The sequence below is a fragment of the Zerene cesonia genome, chromosome 12 (genome assembly GCF_012273895.1).
Source record: "Zerene cesonia ecotype Mississippi chromosome 12, Zerene_cesonia_1.1, whole genome shotgun sequence".
NCBI classification, from domain to species: Eukaryota; Metazoa; Arthropoda; class Insecta; order Lepidoptera; family Pieridae; genus Zerene; species Zerene cesonia.
Window position 1 is genome coordinate 3,358,829 of NC_052113.1, and position 11,081 is coordinate 3,369,909.

General features: G+C 30.5%; 2 protein-coding genes across 2 annotated transcripts; both read right to left on the bottom strand.

Annotated features, from left to right (window-relative positions):
• Positions 1–456: 456 nt before the first annotated feature.
• Positions 457–4,858, bottom strand: LOC119830863 (ESF1 homolog). Its single transcript, XM_038354034.1, has 8 exons — positions 4,253–4,858; positions 4,045–4,168; positions 3,475–3,577; positions 2,821–2,941; positions 2,146–2,336; positions 1,624–1,825; positions 1,338–1,538; positions 457–1,150 (listed from the first exon to the last, which is right to left on the bottom strand). The coding sequence occupies exons 1-8, from the start codon at positions 4,686–4,688 to the stop codon at positions 486–488; spliced, it is 2,043 nt and encodes a 680-aa protein (XP_038209962.1). The 5' UTR covers positions 4,689–4,858; the 3' UTR covers positions 457–485.
• A 3,451-nt stretch (positions 4,859–8,309) lies between these two features.
• LOC119830739 (transcription elongation factor SPT4-like) lies at positions 8,310–9,179 on the bottom strand. Its single transcript, XM_038353862.1, has 4 exons — positions 8,981–9,179; positions 8,793–8,899; positions 8,647–8,702; positions 8,310–8,481 (listed from the first exon to the last, which is right to left on the bottom strand). The coding sequence occupies exons 1-4, from the start codon at positions 9,047–9,049 to the stop codon at positions 8,363–8,365; spliced, it is 351 nt and encodes a 116-aa protein (XP_038209790.1). The 5' UTR covers positions 9,050–9,179; the 3' UTR covers positions 8,310–8,362.
• Between the last annotated feature and the right edge of the window lie 1,902 nt (positions 9,180–11,081).

The window sequence follows — 11,081 nt, forward strand, 5'->3', positions numbered from 1 at the left end:
CCACTCACCGTACGAAACACAGTGGCATGCCACTATTTCACACCAGTTTTCTGTGGGGGTATGGTACTTCCCCGGTCCAATTCGTGCCGAAGCGTGCTCGACTCCCACAATATATATATTGTTGTTCAACATCAGACCTAGATTTTTTTATTTCTTAAATACAGCTTACTATTATAGTGAAAACAGTTCAATAGTTGTGTTTATTTGTTACATACAAAAATACAAATCTTTTCATTTTATGATATTAACATAGAATGTAGATGTATAAACTCAAACATCTGTACAGTAACGAAAAGGTATTTTCTGTTTAACTTATCTCAAATAACGTAACATAATAGGATGCATATGAGGTACACCAAGCTCAGCAATGTTTTTTTTTTTTCTTTTTTAAAATGATTGTTAAAGTAATTTTTGTTATTTATTGACTCCTTTGTGGTGAAAAAAATTGAGGATAGAAAAAAATGTATTTAACAAATTACGTAATTTTATTTATTTTTTACAACGCCTTTCGTTTTTCGTTTAATATTTTTCACTAACAAATTTAATTCGATATCTTCCTTAGACTTTTTAGGTTCCGATGCCGTTGTCGGTGTTTCTGCTGGTCTTCGTTTTAACTTTTCCTCTATAAGTTTTTCCATATTTTTTGTTTTCTTGAAATTAGGATCAGTGGGGTCTATATTGAAAAGGTGTGAGTCATACACAGCTGAAAATCTTTGATCGTTTAAGTTCATTTCGAAGTCTGCTACTGCTTCTTTTTGCTCCTTCATTTTCTCTTTCAGTTTTTTCCTACGCTTGGATTTCTTAGATGTGTTCTCTGCTTCTTGTATCTTTTTAAGACTAAAGTGTTGCTTGCCGTCGTCTTCGTCTAGCAATAATTCTAATTCAGCTTTATTTCGCTCCTCCTCAGAATCTACATCTTCCTTTTCTTTTGACATTTTCTTCTTTAACTTTTTATTTCTAAATTCGGGTTTATTAAATTCTTCTGCAAAATATGGATCGTTCATATCCACATCAGATGGAACGTCATCTGAAGAGTCGCCATCAGATTCACTGCCGAGGTTCTCAGGATTTTGTTGTTTTAATTTACGCTGTTTTTTCTTTTCCTTCCGCTTTTGCAGCAGTTTTTCGAATGGAGTTAAGTTTTTATTTTCTGTAATAGTCAACGTATTTAATAAGTAAATAGCGAAGTTTAATATTTATGTACTATAAGCACTATTCAAGCAAAATTGTATTAATAATATTGTCTCACTCAGTCTTTAAAAACAAGAAACAAACAAATATAAATCACATAACTTAACACAAATATTATATCAATTAAAATTAATTCTATTATTTACCTTCAGAAAGTTTCTTTTTCACAAGCTGTTCAGCTTTGTCTTTGACTCCCAAGCCCCAGGTTATTTCCATTTCCATATCTTTGTTCTGCTTTTTCTGTTCTTTTTTTTCTATGTCCTCTAGGAGCATTTTATATTTTTGTAATGGATCTTCATTTCCACTATCTGGTTGTGAATCAACTTCATGTACTTCAGGATTTTCATCTGTAAGAATTATTCTCATTAAATAAATCAAGTTAAAGTACACAATATATTAGCTAAATAAAACTATGTATATACTTAATGATACCTTCACTGCTAGAAGCTAGGTATTCTTTGAGATCCAGATCATCGATTTTACCATCCAGTGCACTTTTGATAGTTTCAGTCCTATTAGGGTTGGTTGCATCCCAAGTCAAGTCAACCTTAGCTTGCTGCAATGCTGTTGTTGTGAAGAGCCTGGGTTTATATTTCGTCAAATCAGGTAATTTAGTGCAAACTTCACGAGGTTCCTAAAAATTATAATATATCGTAACATAATCTTATGTTTATAATAATTAATTGGTTGTCAATATATAATTGTAAAAAAAGAGATATGTCTGCTATATGATTGTAACATAACTTGATAATAAACGACAAATGACTGCATAGTCTAACTAAACTAAACGAACAGTCTAGTTTTTTTATGAATGGTGCTGTTTCATTAAGCGGCTGGGCTATAGAATGAACAGCTAATTATGCTTTGGTTACACCTAATACATCTTCAATAACAATTCCTTTGATATTGTATAAATAATGTGAATAATAATTAGCCATCAATGCACAATATTACCTGATCAAATGTTACATCATGAGGGATGAATCTCATATCTAGTCGTGTAGCACTGCTTTCATATTCAATACCATCACATTCACTGTACAATTTATCAGCTGTTGTGATGGAATCACATTCCACAACAGCATAGTAATATTTGAGCCTATTTAATTGATAACGACGTAATTTTTCCATATGATATGAAGAACCTTGAATATTAAATATAAATGTGAAGCTTTTCGGATTTTTTTAATATTAATAATTTGACAATATTCTTATTGGTGTATGCTGAATGTATGACTTGTATACCAGGTTCTAAATTATGGGCTTATTACAACTTATTTATGTTAAACAGAATACAGATAATAGATAATAATAAAAAAACAGCAATAACAAATTGAGAAATAATGTTAAATGCCAATTTCCAATAAAACAGTCTTACAATACCAAACAAAGCAGTTTAGTTCAGTTACATCAAAATAAATATTGAATGCAATTACAGTAATTGTAATCTTTCCAATCAAGCACTTTAGTGACAGGTTAAATTAAAAAAATATAAATTTTGTGTGAAAGGTATAGGTATAACTTACACCTCATCATTATCATTGCGGTTCTTTCATATTTTTTAAAAGTTATGATATTATCATGTGATATTTCAGTAAGGCAGCAAAAAGCATTTCAGAAAAAACCAACCTTCCTCATTGCCACCATCATCATTGGAACCATCATATTGTCTTTTTTCTTCTGTTAACTCAATAGGACCACGGACCTCTTCTTCTTGCATTCTCTTTAGTCCATAATCAGATGGATATATCTAAAATAAATTTTTGTATTGCATGGTAACAAACATACAATAAGTGGGAAAATAAATATTTTATAAACAAAAAGCTATGAACAATTCTGAGCAGGAAGGTAAGCAGTTTCCTATCAAACACAAAAAAAAAATGTTAATCATTTTAAAAACCCACGGACTTGTCAAGTAACAATGACCATAAGATTAAACATTAAAGGTGAGAACCTCCATCATTTGGGTATGTCAGTAAAGACACCAAATGAAACAATGCTTTTCGAAAATTATTTTATTATAGCATTTTTTATACAATATTAATTAGCATTAAGTTGGACTTGCAATATTGAAATATTAATGATTAATTCAATATGTATGAAAATAAATTTAAATTCAATAAGTATCAATAATAATATAAATGCCCCCTTGTACATCAATTATGACACTGAAGTAAAATATACAACTATGAAAAATCCTGCCAACAGCTGACAAAAACTAGTACTTTTGAACTTGTTTGAACTGCTATTTGTTTGTAAGGTGATACATATATAAAAACTTACTGTGACATTGTGTATAATTCCACCTGCAGGAAGGAATGAGCTTAAAAGCACCATGAGATCTGATGCTTTTATATTATCCCAGTCCATATTACAAATTGCTATTCTGTAAAAATCAATAATCATATTTAAATAAAATATTATTTTTTATAAATCTTATGTCTATTACTTATGATTGTTTGAATGAGATGAAAAAAGTAATATAGCAATGTAAGCAATACTTGTAAAATAATTTAAAATAATTTTTTATTTGCATTTCATAATGATAAATGTGCTATTCGAACAAGTGTTTCTGACTTCACAAAAAAAAAAAAATTACACAGAGAAAAGATTATAAAAAGTCTGTTTACTTTGCCTGACTGTGTGCTATAAAATTATTTGTTTTGTTTTTTATAAATATAAAAATATGTGCTGCAAACAATTTTATGGTACATGTTAATGAAAACTAACTGTTAAAAATTAAGCAATTTGCAAGAATTTTATTACTCATAATATAGAATAATACTCTTAATACTGAATGCACAAATTTTATATGGAAATCTGCAAATCACAGATAATTAATAAATTGTGTACCTTCTAGTCGACTCATCTGTTTTATCAGCATCTGCATCTAACTCTCCCCACTCATGTTCAAGATCACTTTCTTCTTCAGGCGCACTACTCTCTTCATCACTTGAACTATCAGATAGTAAAATACCTAAAAATATATATATATATTATATTTTTAATATTTCTAACATTTCAAACTAACGCAATATCATATTTTCTAATGATATTTTACCTTCACCGCGTGCATAATCAATGTCTAAATCAAGCAGTCTGTTCTTTATTTTTTTCTCTAAACTTCCACGAGTTAACTTGTCATTTTTAAAACTTGATGGCTTTTCTACCTCATCGTTACTGGTTAATCGCCTCACAAACTGCCCCGGTATAACTTCATAATCTTCATTAAGTTTTTTATCATTGTTTTCCAAATCACTTTCAGAACTTTCATCAGATTCCTCCAAGTCGTAATATTTTCTTAAATTTTCGGTGGAAGTTTCGTTAATGGGTCTTCCACGTTTATCAACTGTATATTTAACTTTGAATTTTTCATCGCTGAACATAGACTGGAATCTTTTGTCTATCTTAACCTTTCTTTCATGTTTTGGTATTTGCCGATATTTGGGGTCATTGAGATACTTAGCAAATCTGCTATCTTTCAAAATATCTCCCATTGTTTACACTTATAATATCTTAGTATGAAAATATATTCCTTATTTATCCACTAAATTTTTTGTTATATCGAAATTTACAGTCACAAAATTAGCTTTAAATACCATTGACCATATGATATAACCTAGAAGTTTACGCTTATAATGTCAATGTCAAAATTTTGACGCATAGTATTTGGAACACGTACATAGTATATTACTTATGCTGTGGGAGCGAGAGTGCGCGCCAAGAAAGTAGGTATATAGTATTACGATAACTGTGGTAGTACTCATGCCTCTTATAGACCCCATAGACAAAGGACGTATATCTATGGTAGTACCAATACGCTACCCCGTCCCACAATACTGTGCTACTCTTTAGTACCTAGTTATATTGCACGGCACACATTAATTATTTTCATTCACTTATTTATTTTGTATAGCATATGATTATTCCTTCTTATTCGTCCATTTTTTTAATATGTACTGCGTACACCTTAAAAATTGATACACAAAATATCATCATAGGCTTCTTTCTACTTTGTGAGAGTTTAAAAAAGCGCGCTATAACTAAGCGGAAGTTTTTTCTTTCCTTGTTTATTTCACTACCTTCCCTAATAATATTTGGCGTGATACTTATGTGGCGCCACCCTAATTTAATGCATTTTGACGGACACTTACCGCTACTCTAAATAATACTAAGATAAATGTGTGAAGGCAATTTGCACATTCATATTTCACATATCCCCACTATCAATTCGACTATGAGTGATAAATGGTGGAAACTCTCAAACGACAGTTTGCATCACTACATAGTATATAACACAGTCGCTGTCTTTTTCCCAATGTCCCTTTGTATGCTTAAATCTTTAAATCTAAGCAACGGATTTTGATGTGTTTTTTTTAATAGATAGAGTGATTCAGGGAGGAAGGTTTATATGTATAGGTTTTTAATGTGATGTCATTAATTATTATCAATGTTTTTCCGCTTACATTGCAAACACAGGCTGAATCCTACGAGATTTATCAAAATAATGTACTACTTATTAGTACACATTGAAAGGCCTACAGAAAATTTCGCGATGGTATATGTCTATCTCTTATGGATATTTCACAATTACATTTATACTGTGAGAGTCCAGCACGCTTCGGCACGTATTGGGCCAGCTCGCACTGGGGAAGAACCACACCCCCACAGAAAACTGACGTGAAATAATAGCATGCAAAGCATGCTGGTGAGTGGAGGAACCGGAGGCCCATATCCTTTTACTTAGCCTTCCCAGCCCTTTCCTTTATTCCTCTCATCAATCCTTTCCTAATCCCTTCCCAATTAAAGTCGGCAATCCATTTGTAGAGACGAAAAGTCTGCAATTGACCTTACGCCTCTCCAAATGTTCATGGGCAGTGGTAGCGCTTACCATCAGGTGACTCACCAGCTCCATTGCTGACTATGACAAAAAAAAAATCATTTTTTTATCAAGTACTTTTTACGACAAATATTGGCTAATATACGAAGCGATTTTAACCAATACAGCATTAATTCTTATCCAATTAAATAAGTTAAATACATTGTTGATTTAATATAGATCTATGTGGTCCCTTTATATTTGGCAGTATGTCTTTATATACAACGTTCACAGTTTTTCTGTATTGTATTTTACTATGTTAATGGTGCATTGCACTCAAAGAATAATATAATAATACATTGCACCCGTGCAAAGACGGTAGAGTAACTCGTTCTTACTGTCAATGTCATCCAAGTGTCAAATTGATGTCTGATTTAATTGATCTTACTGCTTAGTGCTTACATCTGTTCGTCAGATAGTGAGAATTGAAGGTTATACATTCTGTCTAAAAAAATATACCAGAAAAGTAAATAGGTTAATAATGAATAGCATAGGGGAAGAGTGTACAGATTTAAAGAAAAAATATGATGACTGTTTCAACTCATGGTTTTCTGAGCGTTTTCTTAAGGGGGATCACGATGACTCTGTATGTGCAGGTATATTTAAGGTGTACCAAGAATGTGTAAAGGTAAATAATAAACAGTTTCAGTTTTCATATTGTATTTTTGATTATTTTGTAGAAATGGTTATGTATGTATCTCTGTATTTTTATATTTCAGAAGGCGATGAAGCAACAAAACATAGATTTTAAAGATATTGATAAAGATGTTTTAGGTACCGATAACGAGTTTAAGCCGCCTGGTGGAGATAGTAGTTGACAAAAATGTAATTTATTGTGCATATTCAATCCAGTAACATGCTGGAATGTAATGAACTTTAAGTTTGCTGACCGTGCAATTACAAATTTCATTCAAAAATAAAAGTCTTCACACACTCAAATCTGTTTATCGAAGCTTATGAAATGGCAATTGCTTCTAGATTTTAGCAATATTGTTGTAAATGTTCTCAAATTACTGTACAAATTATCATAGTTACATTACTTGGTACTTTTTAGTGCTTTAGTTTAATTTATTAAAAAGGATTTAACATGCATTTATACTTTTGAATGAGACCATTTAATTGAAAATAATAATTGTAATTGCATTTAAGTGTAGTGTCTGTGATGTTGATAATTTTTATTTTATTTAGAAATAAATACTTAGTTGAATGTTTTATATATTTTTTTATTTCCTTTATACTAGTAAGTTAATAGTTTAAAAAGGAACAGAATTTCGCAAAATTGGTGCCATTCAATGAAAAATGTTTCCCTTTAGCTGAAATTGAGCATTTCATTATAATTTGCTCATATGGATTACTTCATTTTTAATCTACAACTTTCCAATAACTAGAAAAAATGTATATCTAGGTTTATAAGTCTCATTGAAGCATGTTGTGTGTGCATGCATAATATCACAGTACAAGCTTGATTGCCTGGTCCTTGGTAATATTGTTCTGCAATGAAAAATGAAATATTGTGAGTTTACTGGAGCTGAAAAAAATTTGTGATAATATAGTAGTAATTAGGTGGTTTGTGTCAAATGACAATTATAAAATATTTTAATCTGAATCAAACTTGGTATGTGTATACTTGTCTGCAATTTTTTTTCAAACATTGTAAACAAATAATATATACATGTATACCACAGATATTCTGATACTGTACTTGATGTATACCTAAATCTCATATTAAATGATGAGGGCTGCAGTATTTTAGTAAGTATATATTTATTTTATATTAATCTAAAATTTTTGTTTGTACGTTAAACAAATGGATAGGTAAAAGGCACATTGTATATTGGAAATGTATCACTTAATGTCTTTAAATATTGATTTCTTTGCATTTTTGGATATAAACTAACAAAACATGGCAGGGAAGTATATGACATTTTATTTATTATTAGACTTAAACACAATTTTATATCACATCGCTGAGCATTTGCACATCCCTACATATGTAAAACCTATTTTCCTTGGTCACAGTATTCTCATGGAATAATAAGCAGTGTTACGCTTGAACTGCTATTTTAATTACTTTTTAGTTGTGTTTACTACTCTCAGTAAAAGGATCTTATGAAAGAAAAACAGAGATAAAATTTTCATCAACAATAAAAAAAAATTACAGCTGTTTTATCTTCACTTGCTTTAGTGTTGTGTCAGCTAGTAAATATATATAATAGGACAACAATGAAACAGAAATACACAAATTTAAAAAAGTAATCTTATATTTAAATATTTAATAATAATGTAATGCATTTAACGTTGACTTGTATCTCTTGGTCGATACACAATTCCACGGCTTTTCATTTCTCTAATTACACCTGCTGGAAGGCGCCCAGATACAGATATTGCATAAACTCCTTTACAAAATCTACCTGAAATGGACATATACCTGGTAGTAGTTTGAGTGTGGAATATTAAATTCAATTCAATTTAAAAAAAATTTTAGTTATATGAAGAATGCTTTGTACAAATATTAAATTTAATATAATGTTATTAAAACTTTGCAATACGATTTTATTTTTATCAATATAACTTACTTATTCTTTGCCATTTACACACCCAACTGTCTTCAGGGCTCATAACTGCTATCATTCTGTAAAATATAGAATTTAAATAAAATGGAAAACTTATACAGGTTCAGAAATATGCTTAAATGTATTTCAACTATATAAATAATGCATACCCGTCAAAATTGTTACTAGTGCAGTCATAAACATTATCCTTATTGCTTTTCATGCGAAGAAATTCATCGCAGTTGTCGCAGCCGTCATATTCAAATTGGTCAAATGTCTAAACAAAGATATTAATGTTGAAATGTAACATTTCATTTGTAAACTAATTGAATTGTACTACAATTTGTTCCCTACCAACCTTTATCAAAGAACAGACCAAGCACGCACGCAATCCCCGCAAATCTTTTGGCACAGTTTCTAATGACATTTTTAATTACTTATAACTAGTATACGAAAGTAACAACGATTACAAGATGATATCCAAAAATTTTCGTGAACTTTATTATTAACGAAAGTGTTAAATTTATTGTGTTCAATATGTCAACTGTCAAATTGTAAATTTGTTAAACGTCAAATACCCGACACCTCTACTCTCTATGGTCAAGTCCACATAGATTTTTTTTAAAGATTTAATAGTCCAAATAGAAATCAATATTTAACGACATTTCCAAATACCGACGTAATATAATAATATGAAATTGTATATAATATGTAATATCGTAATTTATCTTTTCATAAGTGTCAAAGTGCGAATCTCTCCAAATTATATGCTACAAACAAATCTCAACTCAAGAAACCATTTTTTTCTTCACACACCTCTTATGTAAGACTAGCGGTCCACCTCTTCCTCAATAAATGGGCTGTCTAACACTGAAGGAATTTTTCAAATCGAATCAGTAGTTCCTGAGATTAGTGCACTCAAACAAATAAACAAACTAATGTTAACCCACAAAACTTTTTTTCCTTTTGAGAAACCCAAATAATGATGCGCGGAATTCGCTTTAGTTTGGGAGGTCAAGAAAGAGAGCGCACCGCGCTGTGAGTAAAATTCCGCGCGGTTTCGCCTCATTTTATCTACTGGTATATAGTGCAGTATCTGTGGTTTTAACGAAGCTTAATATAATTGAATGAATTAAAATTGAAGAAAGAATTAACTGTATGCAGCATTTTGTTACTTCGTTAAGCAGTTTCCTACGAAATATATATTAGTTACATCAGAGTATTTGATATTATGTACCCGCACTATAATTCTACAAGATTGTCAGCGTCTTCAAAACGTAAATTGTAAATAAACGGCGTAACGGAAAGTACACACTAGTATCCCTTAGGCAGCTTAGCCAGCCACCCTTCGATTTAAAAGCACAAATGACTCAAATGTGAATAGCTAACTAATCCTACTAACAACTAGCCAACTAAAAAATCCTCTTACGGGTGGGAAATGAGACTCCTGTACACTTTATCACGGTTTACTTCATCTGGTTATATAATACCTATTATAAATTTTGTGGTGGAATATACATTCTATGGTGTTAGTAGATACTAACACTATTGATATACGTACGTATACATAAAATATCGCATTCTCTGCCCCTATTACCCTATGTATGCTTAAATCTTCAAAACTAAGCAACGGATTTTGATATGTTTTTTTTAATGAATAGAGTTGTTCATGAGGAAGGTATGTATAATAAAATCTAGCACTACCCCGAATTTAACTTGTGCGAATCCGCGGACTAAAAGGTAGTATCATATAAAAAAAAAACTCAAATTATGAGCTATTTATGAAAAAAATATGCCGTTCAAAATTGTTAATTTGTTACAAATCATATAACATTCGTAGGTAGGTATTATACAATGAAGTTTATTTTCTAAACTAATTTCAATTTAAACATAGAGATATCAACCCAAATTTAAGCTGGATTATATTTATTATTCTATGCTTAAACTATTTGTTTCTGTACCTTCATTTAATAGAATTATTTTCAATTTTTAGTGTGTGTATCATACACATTATAATATTTTGTCTGACATTGAAATTAATAAACTATCAAAATGGAATTGAAAGTTCGCGTACCTACTTTGCGTTAAAGGATTTTACGAGCAGAACGTGATATTGCTTTTATTACGAATAGATAAGTAAGAGTATATATAAAGGGAATTTGTAAGTGAAGAAATCTGTGAATGAAATGGGTGATAGGTCAGAGAGCCTTATCCGTTGACGTAAGGCGGACAGCTGCAGAAGTAGAATAATCAGGGGTGAAAACAACTTTAATTAAAATTTTGCTGAAATACAAAATAGTTTGTCTACATCATTTGCCCATTTAAAAATAATGATATCTTATTACTTTCAGTATACTAATTAGATATAATATGATATTGGTATAATTTTTTTACTGATAATTTTTGGGCACCTATGCAAAATTGCATGTAAAAATCAAAATATTTTGTTACTGTGTGTT

Bases quoted from the DNA above. Each gene is read 5' to 3' on its own strand.
- LOC119830863 (XM_038354034.1), bottom strand. From the start codon at position 4,688: ATGGGAGATATTTTGAAAGATAGCAGATTTGCTAAGTATCTCAATGAC. The intron at 3,578-4,044 runs GTACACAATTTA...TGATTTTTACAG, and splicing joins ACAGATGAGTCGACTAGAAG to AATAGCAATTTGTAATATGG. The intron at 2,942-3,474 runs GTAAGTTTTTAT...AATTTATTTTAG, and splicing joins GAATTATACACAATGTCACA to ATATATCCATCTGATTATGG.
- LOC119830739 (XM_038353862.1), bottom strand. From the start codon at position 9,049: ATGTCATTAGAAACTGTGCCAAAAGATTTGCGGGGATTGCGTGCGTGC. The intron at 8,900-8,980 runs GTTGGTAGGGAA...ATCTTTGTTTAG, and splicing joins TGGTCTGTTCTTTGATAAAG to ACATTTGACCAATTTGAATA. The intron at 8,482-8,646 runs GTAAGTTATATT...TGTCCATTTCAG, and splicing joins GTGTAAATGGCAAAGAATAA to GTAGATTTTGTAAAGGAGTT.